At 41.9% G+C, this 15,863-nt stretch overlaps 2 protein-coding genes across 2 annotated transcripts; one reads left to right on the top strand and one right to left on the bottom strand.

Annotated features, from left to right (window-relative positions):
• Positions 1-1,427: 1,427 nt before the first annotated feature.
• Positions 1,428-12,917, bottom strand: rbfox1l (RNA binding fox-1 homolog 1, like). Its single transcript, XM_070966349.1, has 12 exons — positions 12,574-12,917; positions 6,893-7,129; positions 3,640-3,819; positions 3,468-3,521; positions 3,281-3,373; positions 3,115-3,184; positions 2,972-3,031; positions 2,749-2,884; positions 2,620-2,659; positions 2,474-2,541; positions 1,766-1,847; positions 1,428-1,667 (listed from the first exon to the last, which is right to left on the bottom strand). Exons 1-12 carry the CDS (start codon positions 12,658-12,660, stop codon positions 1,623-1,625), a joined length of 1,152 nt encoding a protein of 383 aa, XP_070822450.1. The 5' UTR covers positions 12,661-12,917; the 3' UTR covers positions 1,428-1,622.
• A 1,374-nt stretch (positions 12,918-14,291) lies between these two features.
• rps9 (ribosomal protein S9) lies at positions 14,292-15,843 on the top strand. The gene is made up of 4 exons (XM_070966351.1): positions 14,292-14,431; positions 14,560-14,682; positions 14,879-15,065; positions 15,582-15,843. Exons 1-4 carry the CDS (start codon positions 14,335-14,337, stop codon positions 15,757-15,759), a joined length of 585 nt encoding a protein of 194 aa, XP_070822452.1. The 5' UTR covers positions 14,292-14,334; the 3' UTR covers positions 15,760-15,843.
• The last annotated feature ends 20 nt before the right edge of the window (positions 15,844-15,863 follow it).

Below are 15,863 nucleotides of genomic sequence, written 5' to 3'. Positions count from 1 at the left end.
TTAGGCGACAGAGCTGAAACAGAAAAACAACCCAAAGAGTAATGAGACGTGATTAAAAGGAGATTGGAAAAATGTTACAAGCCAATAAAAGACAGAAGAGGAGAAGAGAGGGAAAGTTTTATTTAGAGGTAAACATCAAACACAGCAGAAAAGAGCGCAACAGAAACAAAAAGTGGGCTGAGAAGGAGTGATCAATACGAGTCAGGAAGGAGAGAGATGACAGGAAAGAGAGGCATGAGGCAACAATAGACAAGAGTTTGAATAGAATCAAATACCTGAACTCTTACACAGCGGGCAGCTGCACATACGAGCTCGGATGAGAGAAGCGAGCCTTTGAGCAAAGGCCTTTAATCCTCTGTTTGTGCTGCGAAACCAGCAGCAGAAGGCTGCCTCTCGCTGCAGCTCCCAGCTGTGAATCTGTGTGACTGTGCGAATGTGAAACGGGGCTTTGAAGCAGCTCACAAAAAAATGAAACTTGTCTGGAGAAATAACAGAAGGCACACTGTGTTAGTTGGGATTTAATAGACGGAGGAGTGGAGGGAAAGGAGAGCTCACAGAAAGCGACAGAGGATTTAAAATGACAGCTGTTTTAAAAGCTACAGATGTATGAGAGGTAGATTGTTAGAAAGGCAAAAAACTAACATGGTAGCACATTATATAAAGGTACAAATATTAACTGATTATTACTAGTTAGCTCATTAGCCTGCATACTAGTAGCATATTGGCACTTTATTGGCATTATCCTGCAACTACGAGGACATTAACTAAAGGTTTTCCCTCAATAATCTGCAAATTACTGCTTATTGATAGTAAGTAAGGAAGAATGAATTACAATCTTAATACCACAACCCTAACCCTTAATAACCCTTACCCCTGAACAAGGCATTAATAAGAGCCAATATGTTGCTAATAGAATGCTAATAAGCAACAAGTCAGTGTACCTAAATATAAAGTGAGACTCAAAGAAACAAATGAAATTCCACTTATATCCACACAAACATTAGTTCTGCGTTTGTAATAAAGATGCCCGTGTCACAGCTGTCTCTCAGTCGACCAGGTAACTGAACAACAACCTCACTCATATGCTCACGCACACACACACACACACACACACACACACACACACACACACACACACACACACACACACACACACACACACACACACACTCAAACAGAGGTTTAGTAAATAATTAGCATCAAAAATAAGTCATTTAACATTGTACAAAATGTTCTTTTCTTGTACAGTTTGACCCGTGAAAAATCCCAGACATGACTCACAAACATCAGTCTCACAGTATTTTTCACCTCCTGCAGTGTGAGCCATCTACTAGCATCAGCACGCTGTAAATTCAGAAAACAATTAAGCTATATATTACATAACATCCTCTTCCAGGTGCTAAGTATTCATCAGTAGAATGGGCGGTAAACGGGCCCTACAGTATTTACAGCTTCAGTCTGTTTAGTCTCTCGAGGAGAGGTCGTGATGGAGACAGGAGGTGAAACCATTTCCACACCTCCAAAGTTTAAGGATCTCACTCTGTCCTGCAGCGTCCATGGGTCAGCCAATCCCAGAGTTCAAGAGAGACGTCTTTACCCCGACCCCCCGCCGGGTGGGCGCCTCAGTACGGGGTGAAGCGGTTATATCCTCCTCTGTACAAACTGGCCTGTTGACAGAAGCAGTACGGCAGCTGTGACCAGGCTCTGTTGTTAACCGCACATGTAACAGGATAGTTTTCAATAGGCTGTGTAAGCTGCGACTCACCACTGTACCAACTCCATATGTTGTTGTTGGTCCGACTGAGTGGTGATAGGGATCTGCAGTTGTGGCGTAAACCCGCCCGTATCTGCTCAGAAACATCAGAGGCAGATGTGAGTGTCATCTGACGTAGAGAGGATTTTAGAAAGGTTGAGTTCATGAGTCTGACGGCCCCGGATTCACTTCATACGCTCCCTTCACAACGGCCTGAACATTACAAAAAAGTCTATTTGGGTATCAATTTGCTCACACTGTACTTTAATTATTTTCTGTGCAATCTTCAATTATCATGTCCAGTTTTCAGTTTTTTCTCCCATTAGCAGTAGCATTTTCCAATATCCCCTTTTTTATATAGTACGTGTCTATCTCCTCCTGTATTCCTGCTACTGTTGCTGCTGCCTGCAACACCCCAATTTCCCCCTACAGGGGATTATTGAAGTTTTATCTTGTCTTATCTTTAATAAGATGATTTGAAAATCATGTGTGAGACAGATTTTAAGGCAGATACAGATATATAAGAATTCAAAAAATCTGACACAGTTGAAAAATCGCCATGTCAGCCTCTCTGGTGCACAATGCCAACACTTCCTCTAAATTACCTGAGCTGTGTTTTTGCAAAACAAGATCCAAATGTATAGAAAAGACTTCCCATCCTTTAAAATTGTCAAAGCCGATTTGAGATTTGAGGCCTGTGTGTGATGCTTGTCTGCCTACCCATCGCTGTAGGCTGCTGTGGCGGCAGACGCTGATTGAGCCACTCTATAAGCTGCAGGATAGCCACCCTGCACAAAAAACAAAACAGCATGAACACAGCTCCAGCACTTCAGGAGGAAATATGTGAAAAGTGTGCAGGGACTTACATATACTTCTGCTCCATACAGTCCATCCTGATATACCACCCTGACAAACGTAAATAAAAGCAATATTAAAAGGTTTAGCAGTGGTGAGGGGAGTGCACAGCAGGCACTGGCACTTGGACACAGTCTTACCCGGGATAGGTGGGCACAGCAGCAGGTGTAGCTGCAGCGGAGCGAATCGTGTTGTAGACGGCTCGGCCTCGACCCCGCAGCGCAGAGCCCCGGTAGGCCAAGGTGGGAGTTGCTACGGGGTACGGGAAACTGGCAACTAAAGAAACAGAAAAATATATATATGTATAAATAGCAGAAAAACAGAATCATACATTGCTGACGATCTCAAAACAGGAACACTTACCTGTGTAGAGTTCAGGTGCGTACATCGCCCCCATGACGGGGTTGATCTTCCATCCAGATGCTACACAGAAAAAAAAAGGACAGTAAGATCCTCTTCCATCATACATGAGCAGAAACTTCCCAGAATCCAGTGAAATGCCTTACTTGAAAGTTCACCATTCACGAGAGGCGTCTGGGGCTTCTTGGTCACGACTCTCGCAGTGGCATTGTTAACCTGAGGGGACACAGAACAGGACAAAGCTAATGAAACAGGAAAATCGTGCACAATGTTAAAGTGGAAACCCACAAATAGTAGGAGATTCTCCCCCACCTCAATCTTTCTCCCCTCCACGATCGTCCCGTTCAGCTTCTCTCTGGCCCGGTCAGCCTCAGTTGCACTCTCGAAGGTGACAAACCCGAAGCCCTGCAAGTGCACACGGTCATGGTGTTTGTTCATATTCAGCCTCTGTTCATGAAAAATATGTTTTCAGGCCTGATAATATTTCTGTGATGCTCACCTTTGACCCCCTCTCATTGAAGATTATTTCTACATCGAGGATCTTGCCAAATTGCTGAAAATGTCAGGTATTTTATGTGAATATCATACTTATTTAAGGAGGGGGAGGCATGATTTAATGTAGTTTTCCAATAAGGGCAACTGTGATACTGCTTGATAATTGAAACTCATACCCCAAACATCTGGCGGAGGTCAGGGTCTCTGAAGCGGAACGGGATGTTGGAGACGTGGAGGCGTTTCGGTTGGGCCTTACCTGACCCCTCCTCGTCACTTCCGCTTCCTGCTCCGCCCCCTGATGACACCGACACGCTCAGAGACTGGGAGTCAGAGGTCACAGGGGCCAAAGGGTCCTCCTGACAGCGAGAAGGTATGAAAGCAGGAGGAGGAGGAGAGGAGGCAAACACGTGGATAGAAGGAGAACAGACGGGAAGGAAGAGGACGTGAAAGAACAAACAAAAACAGAAAGATGGAAAACAAAAGATGGAAAAAAAATGAATGAGATGAGAGTAGATGTGAAGAAAGAAAACAGGGAGAGGGCATCAGTAGAAAAGCAAAGAGGGAAAAATCAGAAAAGTCAAATTCAGCTTTCAGAGAATTCTGTTTGTGTAAAAACTTGGTTGCGTAAGCATCACATGGCATTAGGCAAAGATCATTTTCATGAAGTCAAGTGATTCAAACCAAAGTTCAAAGAGCATTCAGCAACCAGTGATCCCTCTCAGGCAAATGTGAGGAGGCATGGAAAGGGCTCCATTTTAGTGAGGCGTCTTTGAATACATGCCTGTCAGAGAGAATAAACTAGACTAATGCACTTACAACAAGAACAAAGATTATATATCTGACACTAAATCTAATTATGCTCACTCAAGCTGTGGCAAAGAGTTAAATAAAGTTTAAGGTCCCCTCATAGCTTAGAGCCAACTTGCCTTATTACTATAATTATATGCCTTGGTATTATCATGGTAAGTATTTGTAATAGTCTGCAAAATACATAGAAATCTATGGTAATATTTAACTAATTAAAATTGCCCCATGCAAAAAAATAAATAAAAAATCAAGGCCTAATGTGCCAAAACCAAAACATTCACTGTCCCACAATGCACCACGATGCCAGTGTGTGCACATCTGTGTATGTGTTGGTCAACCAGCGCAAAAAAGAATTGTTAAATATGTTTTTTTTTATATATATAAGATAAATGAATGAGAGTGAAAAAGGTCTGCAAGAAAAAAAAATCAGTGAGCTTCAGCAGTGAGAGAGACAGAAGGAGCAGAGTGCATTGGAAAGAAAAAAAATCATTAAAATGCAAAGAAAAAAAGAAAAAATTACAGGAAAAATATTGATATGTGGGGAAACAATGCAGTCCTTTATGCAGAACTTGAGTATTAGCATTCTAGTACTAAGAGACAGTGGAAAAGGCCTCAGTGCAGCAGTGAAGAGTAAAATTAAACCAGAGTAAACAAGGCAAAGAAGGTGCGCAAGAAGCTTGAAAAGGAAGAGGGTGATGGGGGGCAAAGGGGGCAGAGATCAAAACTGAACGTTCCACAAGGGTCAGTGTGGGGTCACGGTGCTGCTTTTTTGCCAAGGGTTAAAGGTCATTTGAAAAGGGGCATCATTAATAAGTTGGGGATAGACAGAAAAAAGGTACAGAGACACGTTGGCACAAGGGAGCTTTTCACAAACATGAACGCACACAGGCCGCTGGATTACGCCTCACTGGCTTGCCATGGCTAACTACAGCATCACATCCACCCACACACACACGCATACACCACAGACAGGCCACAGTGGAGGGGAGTGGGAGACAGGGAGAGAGGGTTGAGTTGGGTGGTGGTGTCATGTCACGATGCAGAAATGTGTTTCTGGACCTGAGCGATATTTCAGAGGGGGGAAAGGGGGTCATCTGGTCAGCCTCCCCCTTTGACCCCCTCCCTCCATGGCGACGTCTCAACTTTCTCCGAAAATCAGCACGGACCCAAGTATGTCAGGGGCTCTAGTAATAAAATATATAGATGGGGCCACAAAACACCATTTATGAGAGGAGGAAGAGCGATGTCAGAGCTGAGCTGCCACACAGATCAGACTAAACACACCTCTGTTCTTAATCAGTGGATGTTTTCATGCCTGAAGAAGGTTTGATTAGTGCACGTCATATCTTAACTGCACTGCAAAAAATTTCAAAAATTACAAAAAATTTCTGTCTTGGAGCCCTAAAAACCATATTGTTTTATATTTCAACCTGTTTCCAAAGAAACTTTCTAGAAATGTGTGTATCTTGAAATAAAACTACAGCCATGCTAGCAGCTCTGTGAGCTAATGAGCTAAATGCTACATCAGCATGCTAACATGCCCTCAATCATGTGTCAACATGCTGATGATTAATAAATACAATGTTTTGTATGTTAGCATGCTAACAGGCTAAAATTAAGCCTGTTAGCATACTATTATTTGCTTATTAGCACTAAACACAAAGCACAGCTGAGGCTGGTGGGAATGTCATTTGTTTTGCAGGTATTTGGTCGTAACCCAAAGTGTTGAATGAACTGAAATTTTGACCAGATGAGGGCGCTACAGGAAAAGTCAGGGGATCACAAAAATAGGGACCTTGAATATAGAAAAAAATATTGAAAAAATAATATAGATTAAAAAAAATATATAGAAATTTTCACTGCAAGCTAGCAGCAGCCAAGAATTGTAAACATTTCACTCAAAACCAAACTGCAGGCACTGAAATCAAGAGAAAGGAAATATGATTTTAGAAAATACTTGAAGCAAACTGATTTTTACTGGAACCAGGTTGAAAAGCCCCTACTGCACTTTTTCACTTATTAAAGAACAACAAAAAAACTTTTAGGACACAATTAAAATATTAAATGAATATAAAAGTGCTTTCTTCTCTACTACAACTACACAGATTTCAGTTTGCTTTTGCACTTCAGCAAAAAGTCACTCAGCACTAAAACCTTTTTTGACCTCTATCAGAAATCCGTTTGATTGGATGAACCACAAAAACACAGGATACAAAGTGTTGAACACCGAACTGATAAATGTCAATATCAACACTAAATCTCACAGCTGTACTCTTGAAAAGTGATCTGTTTTATTGCCTGCTCAATAAGACACAGGGGAGAAGGAAATGTGGGGATTTATTTTCAACAACAAATCCCCACTGAGCTGCCCCCCCCCCCCCCCCCCCCCCCCCCCCCACACTCTGCTGTATTGAGCGGCATTCCCGTACATGGACACAACAGTGGAGGTGGGTCTCTAAATATAGAAGGAAACTCTATCTGGCCATGTTCCTCTGATAGGACATATGCATGTACTACCTGTACCAGCAGGGCTTCTTCTCACATTAACTGACTGAGGATCAGATTTTATTGGAGCATGAATCTCATGTCGTGATGTGGATTCCTTTCTCGCACTGTTCTTACCGTGTTACTGGATGTCAGAGCCTCCGCCCCGTCCAGCTGAGGGCCCTGATAGACTCTGAGCTGGGGATGTTCGGGGTACTCTGAACTGGCATGTGCAGAGCTAAAATCGAGAGGTGGCAGTCTGGCCGCAGATGTTGGTGGACCTTGACCCGGCGGGGGGTAGGAGGGGGGAGGGGCGTAGACCTGAGGCAGGGTGGGGTCGGCGTTGCCGGGGCCGGCCTCCTGTGAGGGGCCTCCCTGAGGAAGAGAAAGAGGGAGGGAGGGAGGGAGGAATCAGCCACTGAGCCCAGACAAGATGTCAGAGGTGTAAACAAACTAACCACCATGTTTTTGCTGTTAGAGCTCTTCTGCTTTCACAATACTGATTTGTTGACTTCGAATGAAGAGTTCGTGATGCATAAACAAGCATCAGATAAACACAAATCTCCAAAGAATGAGAATGACACAAAAAGCATGTAGAAATGTTAAAAAGCACATCTGGTCTTAATGTCTGCATGCTTGTTTAAGCCAAAGTGTTCAGATACTAAGATTAAAAGGCTCTCTAAGGATCTCTAACTGCAAGTGGAGGACACAAACTACGTGCATTTACTCAAGTACTGTACTTATACTTAAATCCAGTACAATTCAGGGGGACATGTTGTACTTTTTTATTTGGTAACTTTAGTCACTCTGCAGACTTAGATGAATTTAAAAAATTCTGATCAACAAACGAATCATAATATATCATTTTAGGTTTAGATAAAACTTTAGAGAGAGAGAATATGTAAAGTAACTAGAATTAGCTCAACCTCTACCAGCTGCAGCATTAAAGTGATGAACACAATTATGCATCAGTAATTATAATCCAGTCAGAGAACATACAATGAGCCAGTGTGCATAGTGAGAACTTTCACTCTTAGTACTTCATGTAGGTTATATTTTGACGCTGATACTTTTCTGCTTTTACTTAAGTAAAATTTTGAATGCGGGACTTTTGCATGTTGTGTTGCTATTGTTGCTAATGTGAAAGATATGAATACTTCTTCCACTCCTCCTTCACAGCTAGAGTTGAAACATTCCGCTGATTAATCAGAAAGTCAATCAACTGAACATGAATTGGCAACAATTCTGAAAAATAATTAATGATTTGTCATTTGTCCAGCAAAAAAAAAAAAAAAAAGCCAAATAATGCTGTTTTACATCATTGTAAAAGTTACGTTTTGGTATTTTAGACAAAAGAACCAGGAAAGTTGTGACAGTGTTTTGCACTATTCTCTGACATTTTATGGAATAAAGTAAGTGTTAGGCGCCGCCCAAGAACAGCCCCAGTCTAAAAACAACCAAATCTTAGCTCCTTCATAAGGAACAGAGGCAGTTACGCTGAGGAATGTTCATGTTAGCAAGCATTAAAACAGATCCTAACTGCACAGAAACTGAGGTGAACAACCATCCTATACAGCTCTCACGCACATGAATTATCCAGTTAGAAGCTAAAAGCAGTGTCTTACCCTTCTACTGCATCCCTCGATCTCTGATGCATTGTCCAACAACTGCAGCATGTTTTAATGCCAGCTGACCACCCGCCTACCGCACCATAAGTTCTACTGATCCACCAATCACATCAAATGATTGCAGGAGCAAAAGGGACCAGGGGGGCCACACCAGCTGTTGTCATCTGTAAGTGTCAATCACCTAACCCCCCCTCCCAACACACACACACTGCCCTCAGTTTGCACACTCATGAACACACACACATTTCAGACTGGAGCTTGTCCTCCAAGATGAAGTATTTATGAATGTAAACGCTCCTTCATATATGTCAAAGGTCGACTCTAAGAATACCGCTTCTGCAAGGCCAGCGTGGTTTTATTGCTTTTGCAGAAACATTTATTTAAACAATATCTCCCGACCTACTTCACCTGCTGCTATGTGGAAAATGTTTGACTGCCTTACAAAAAACTTTTCCTTTAAAATAATTTTATCTGCATTTGTGTTTTCTTTTCTGTTCTGGGTGACATCTGCTGGATAACCACTGATGTACTACTACTTACTGATTACTAGTACTTTATCTTAGTTTATCTTAAGACTACTTATAACACTTTGTGGATTCATATATTATATAAAGCATGAAATAACCTCATAAATTACAGCTGTGTTTCAGTTTAAAAAAAACAGCCTTGCTTCATCTCAGTGAGATAATGTATTTCTGACATTATCTAGGATCAAGATGGAAATGATGTGGGAAGTGTTTGTTGAGAAAATCTTGGAAAATCCTCAAATTTTTGCACACAAGCAGCTACAAAATGACGCACCGAGTTTGAATCCCCCTTCAGCGATATAGTCAGAATTAGATCCACCTGGAATATTCATAACATTGAGACATTCCTGCCTGTGCTTTTGAAAACATTTTACTGGCTTTTTAACTTGTAAGCACATTTTTGAAAGCAGAACTTCACTCTTTGGGGTTCAGTTCAACATTTTGGGAAATATCTTTATTTGCCAAAATCTAGATGACAAGATCAGAACCACTTCCATGTTCATACGGTAAACAAGAAGCTACAGCCAGCGGCTGCTTAGCTTAGCTTAGCATAAAGACTGGAAACACGGGGAGCACACAGCTGGTTTGGCTTGGCAGTTTTTACACTTTGATTTTTGCTTGACTTAAGCAAATATAATGTGTTAATTAGTGATTGGCAGGTGGAGTTTGTTACGTGTCGACGGAGCCAGGCCAGCTGTGACCCTCTTTTCAAACTTTATGCTAAGCTAAGCTAACTGGCTGCTGCTTCATATTGGACAGACATGAAAAGTGGCATCATGATCTTTTCTTCTCGCCGACATATTCCCCAAAAGGTCAAACTATTCCTTAATTTTTTTCAATTGCAGTATTAATATTTTCACTTAATCAAAGGATTATAGGAGTTATTCCGTCTCTGTGTCCTAACAGTTAAACTTAAGTATTGCATTACATGCAAAATGCCACAAGTGTGTCAGCCAGCTTTAGGATTTAGAAGGATCTCTTATAATTAAAAACTCTCTCCACCATCATTTCAGAACCTCTCATATGTCTCCTATCAGCTGTTGCACTCAGGCAACGTGAATAAATATGCAGATGCAGACAGTACAATAAAGCAGGAACTGGAGGCAGCTTGGGTCAAGCGCTTGAGCCAGGTTCTCAAGCTGCATATGCTTACATCCCCGTCTAAAGTACATCAGACTCCTCCTATGTTTTCCCACGTTTTAAATCAGACCATGGGTTTGCAGGACGGGGGAAATACACGGCGGATCTGATGTCATGCACACAGCTATCGTGTTTTAAAACGCGTGTATCTGAATGTGCAAGTAGGCAGTGACACAAATTACATTGCAGCTATTTTATGTTTATGATATTTGATTGCAGCGCAAATGTTTTGCTGTCTGCTGTTGTGTGTTTGTTGTTGTAAGGTATGTTTTGTCACAGTATGCTGTTTCATCATTTTAGCCATTTTGGTCGAGCGTGTTTGCATGCCAACATTTGGCATTCTCGTGATGCAAGACATAGTGGAAATGTCAATTCATTTAAATGAAACATTTACTAGGACGGGCCTCCCCTGCTATCATGTTCTAATTCTGGAAAGTAGAGCATAGTGAGGGATTCTCCAAGGTTGTGATTCTCCATCAGGTCTCAGTCCAGTCATTCATGGCAGCATTAGCTACACTACCATGCTGGAACAGCTTTCCAAACACTGACTTGTGCCTGTATTGTGTCTCATCTGTCTCAACAAACAACCAATGCGTGGCTGACGGATGGATGAAGATAACACAGTCTGTTAGATATCACTACAGACTGTCACTTCCAGCGCTGTGCCTGATTCAGTATCACGGTGTCAGCAGGCGTACAGACTCTGCGTCCCCCTCTCCTCCTTGCAGGCTTTTTTTGATTTCCATTTGTTCCCTGTTTCTCTCGTCTCCCTCCTCAGCTGTCAGTTCGTGGTCAGAGGTCAACGGCTCTGAGCCAGGTGCCTGCTGGGACAGCTGCCACAGGATTTACACACAGACGACACTAACTGCAGATGTGGCCTTTTAGTGCTCGCCAAGTTACAAATGGTAGCAAGCTTAAAGCTACTTAAATGAAAATAAATATGACTTTTTCATTCTATAAATCCCGTTTCTACCAGGTTCCCTTAATTGTAATTTTAAAGATATTTTTGGCTTTTATTAGGTAGTTAACAATGAAGAGTAAAGAGAGGGCAAAGACTAACATGTGACAAAGGTCCCTGAGTGGATTTCAAACCTCTTCAAACAGATGCTGCGCTTCAATCATACAGACATTTATGGAGGAAAACTGCAGAAGGAGGACTCAGTCCATGGAAATATAACATTTTACAGTTAAGTTCAGCATGTGCCAACACATTTTGGAGACGTATCTCATTCTTGAAATTCAGACTGGAAACTTTTTTTGCTCCACTCACCTCCAAACAATACCTCTATCTACACCTGTTTTCTCAAAGTACTCCTCTGAGTATTCTTAAATTAAACATGGATCTGAATATTATGCTCCAACAGCTAAAATACTCAATATTTAAATGCACAGTTGGCAGGTTTCACACCTATTTTAAGAACAGTTGACTGCAGACAAGAAGATAGGTGACAGAATCTCCTCCGGTGATTATCTGCTCAGGAGAGGAGGGCTAAAAATACAACTGGTGTGAACCACAGAGACAAGGTGGAGAAATACCAGATGCATTGTGGCATCAATGGTATGTCAGGGACACTCAGACACACACACACACACACATACACACACACACACACACACACACACACACACACACACACACACACACACACACACACACACACACACACACACACACACACTTGAGTTGCCTGCTGGCATCACTGAGACCACGAGACTAAAGATAACCCCTAATGTGTCCTTACTATTAAATAAATAAGACCTTGCACAATCAGTGTACTTCGCCCAGCTACAATCAGGCCTCTTTGATTGCCTCTGTCCAGCTGTGTTAATCAATACATTACTAAACTAATTTTGATACAAGATGTGACTCATTAACTCAAGGAAATAAAAGCCCTTTGGTTTCTTTTGTTGAATTAAATGTTTCCCTCCTCACTGGGAATATGTTGTCTTGATGGTTTATTGACTACACTGACATCAGTTAGTGGTTTACAATTAAAGGAATAAAAAACAACTTATAGCTGAAAGGACGAGTTGATCAACAGAAAACTCAATTGCCAATTTTTACAATTTTGGTTATCAATTAACTATTTCAGCCATTTTTTAAGCAAAAGTGTAAATAATTCATTGGTTTAAGCATCTTTAATGTGAATATTTGATAACTTCTTAAACTCCTTTGATAGTAAAATGATCACCTTTGGGTACATTTGGTAATATGTCGACTTCCTGATGGGCATTTTTGACATTTTCCTGATGTATTATCAAACAATTGACATATAAAGAAAATAATAGTTAGTTGCAGCCATGACCTCATTCAACTATGCATATTATCAGATTTTTATTCGTACAGTGACACATCTTATTTCTGACCTCTGTATCCTGAGTCACCTTAGATAAAGAGTCAAAAACCCTCAGCTGCCTGACAGACTGGACAAGATGCAGGCTCGTGAAGACAAACATTCATGTGTCATAACTGTGAAGATGAGAGAGATTTTGGAGTCCACAGAGCAGATTAAGGAGAGTTTACCTGAACTATGCTGGGATAGCATGTGGTTGTCTGTGGGTAGACAGGGAGTCCATAAGGCTGGAGGATCACAGTGGGTGAGGAGAGCATGGTCCAAAAACCACGCACAAGGAGGCAGGGAACGGAGGAAGACGGGAGGAAAAGGAGAGCAGGGGAAAAGGAAGGGTTGATATGCAGACAGGAGAGCAGGCAATCAGGCTGGGGGAAAAAAGAAGAAAAAAATCCCAACGGGAGAAAACAGAAGATCCAAGAGGGTGAAGGAAGGAAAGGTTAAGACTGTTTAACCTCGGAGATTAGTCAAAGAAGAAAACATGAAGAAATTCCACAAAACAACCGACGTCCTGTCCGGAAAAGACAGGATATAGTGCAGTGAAAGAGAAAGCAAGTGAGCTTCTGTGTGTCCATCAGTTGATCATGCGGCCTGACAGACAGAAACACATGCTCAGGGTCTCATTTCAGAGTTTTATAAATAGTCACCCATGTCCTTCTCTCTGAGTTTACCACCTTACCACCCTCACTCTTACACACTTTGTTATACAAGATTTCTCACGACGTGTTACACACTTGTACAATAACAGCCAATTCAACAAGGGTTCAGTGTCCCTGAATCCAAATGCAGGTCATTTGAATCATTGTGTACCCTAAAGTTATATGCATCACCTTTCAGACAAACAGATGAAAGTCTGTTTTAATTTTCAGGTATGTGACATTAATTATATTTATGCCACACATATCTGTAGGAATGTAGGAACACACACTCACACGTAAATCTGATGACATTATTTATGGGTTTTTCAGCTGTTGTTTTCTGTTTAACCAACAGACGGCGACAAAACCAACATTCCTGCTTCCGTTCGGGCTTGGAGGGGCATGATGGGATATGTAGTCCATGCGCGGGAACTATAAGTGAATGGGAACTTCCTTTGACGTCCTCTTTACTACGCGAGCCTGAGCGAGACAGGTACGGACACCAGCCTAGCGCAGCATTACAACACAAATTCAAAGCATTTGTACCTTTTAAATGCGTACAGGTTCAGAGGTAGTGAAAGGAAACGTAGGTAGATGTGAGAACATGACTTTTAAGTATCCAGCGTGTCATTTTGTAGTGGATGGAAGTGAAAAGCTAATTTGGCTAAGCTAACGTTTGGTTGTCACATTGAACAACGTGGTGCGGCGTAGCTGTGGCCTAGTCGTACGGCTGAAAAATTGCTGGCTTCTCACGTGTATTAACACAAGTTAATGCTCTAGCAAACACATTAAATTGATAATTTATGGCTTAGCATTGTTGTAAATTCTCTTATTTACGTAATTACATTTTCTTCATGAACCTCATTGCCGCAGAGTAGAAATGCTAACGTGACATAGCAGTTACCTGTTTTTAGCAGTTCGGTTCAAACGGAAATGGCACAGTGAAACAAATCAGATTCATGTGATATTGTCCATAATTGTGTGTTTAAATGCACGAGGCGACCGAAACAATAGTTTGAAATAAGAGTTAATCACAAAATATTTTGATGTATTTTATCCATATAGTGTATAGTATTATCAGATTCGCCTGTGATTTCAAGGCTGAACTCTTTATCCAACTGAATGGTTCAGTGTGAATGGTGTTCACTAAACAGGATGTCAGTCTATGATTAGAGATTTTAGGGAGACTGCAGCTGCTCTGAGTATTTACCTCTCTGATGTATAGAAGTTAGCTTTCAATTAACTCAATGACCAACCTAATGTCTCATGTCCTGATGTTGCAGGCACTAAGCCGCCATGCCCGTTGCCAGGAGTTGGGTTTGTCGCAAGACATATGTCACCCCCCGCCGTCCCTTTGAGAAGTCCCGTCTCGACCAGGAGTTGAAACTCATTGGTATGTTGTGATTTTGAGAACACCAGTGTGCAGTAAAAAGTCTGGCTACTTTGAAACGTATTTACTTAAAAGTTGAACCTTTCGTTGGCCACTTAACTTGAACTTTGACTGTTGTATCTTCTTTCAAGGTGAGTATGGACTGAGGAACAAGCGTGAGGTGTGGAGGGTCAAGTTCACCCTGGCCAAGATTCGCAAAGCTGCCAGAGAGCTGCTCACTCTTGACGAGAAGGACCCCAAGCGCCTGTTTGAAGGTATACTTGTATACACTTTAATAAGTGTAAATGCAGGTTTTATAAGCATATTGGCCGATGATTTAATTATCAATTGTCAGACCTTTCTATGGTGTCAAGAATTCCTCGTCAATGAGGCCAGCATTGTTGAATTGTCATATGTACTGCATGTGCCCCGATGTTTGGAGTTGTAAATGGCTCCTGTGTGGTTTTCCAGGTAATGCTTTGCTCAGGCGTCTGGTGAGGATCGGTGTGCTGGACGAGGGTAAGATGAAGCTCGATTACATCCTGGGTCTGAAGGTTGAAGATTTCTTGGAGAGAAGGCTGCAGACACAGGTCTTCAAGCTCGGACTTGCCAAGAGCATCCATCATGCCCGTGTCCTTATCCGCCAGAGGCACATTCGGTAAGATCTGAGGCTCTTGGGGAACAAGCATCAAATAATAAAGGGGGTCACAAGTCTCCTGAGGGTCTCATGAGAATCACTCAATGCTTCCTCTTCCATCAGAGGACCATCAACTTGTAATGCTGTCCACTGAGATCAGTTAAACAATTCAGCAAGGTCAATTCGGTATCAAAACCGTATACCTTGTCAGTATACATTGCCCAGAGCCAATCCTGCCACCGAGGGCTTGGACTATGTCACTGAGGTGTTGTGGTTGTCAGGTAAGATATGGGGGATTGCACCTCGGGCAATTGTGTTCACTTCACTTTGCGTGTTGTGATGTAGCAAATACTCAGGCTGATGATTTAAGATAATATGATCAGATTTTTTTGTGGTGTCAAGAATTCCTCGTCAATGAAGCCTGTAGTAAATTAGCAAGCATGTTTAAGATTATTAGATGTGAATAAAGTATGCAAGATGTACTATTTGAATGTTTGTTTTTCTCTAAAGTCCACCTCATTATCTTTGTCTTGGCAGTGTGCGCAAGCAGGTAGTGAACATCCCTTCCTTTGTGGTTCGCCTGGACAGCCAGAAGCACATTGACTTCTCTCTGAGGTCTCCATATGGTGGTGGACGCCCAGGCCGTGTCAAGAGAAAGAACGCCAAGAAGGGCCAGGGTGGAGCTGGCGGAGCTGACGATGAGGAGGAGGATTAAGAAGGATGTCGTCCAGGGAGTTTGGTCTCATACTTCCTGTTCTGTCAAAAAATTTCAATAAAAATGTTTGGTCTAACCAGTGAACTGAGTTACTCATTTTTCTC

The sequence above is a fragment of the Chaetodon trifascialis genome, chromosome 7, assembly GCF_039877785.1.
Source record: "Chaetodon trifascialis isolate fChaTrf1 chromosome 7, fChaTrf1.hap1, whole genome shotgun sequence".
Taxonomy (NCBI): Eukaryota; Metazoa; Chordata; class Actinopteri; order Chaetodontiformes; family Chaetodontidae; genus Chaetodon; species Chaetodon trifascialis.
Note: the sequence above shows the minus strand (reverse complement) of the source record. Positions and strands in the feature narration are given on the sequence as shown.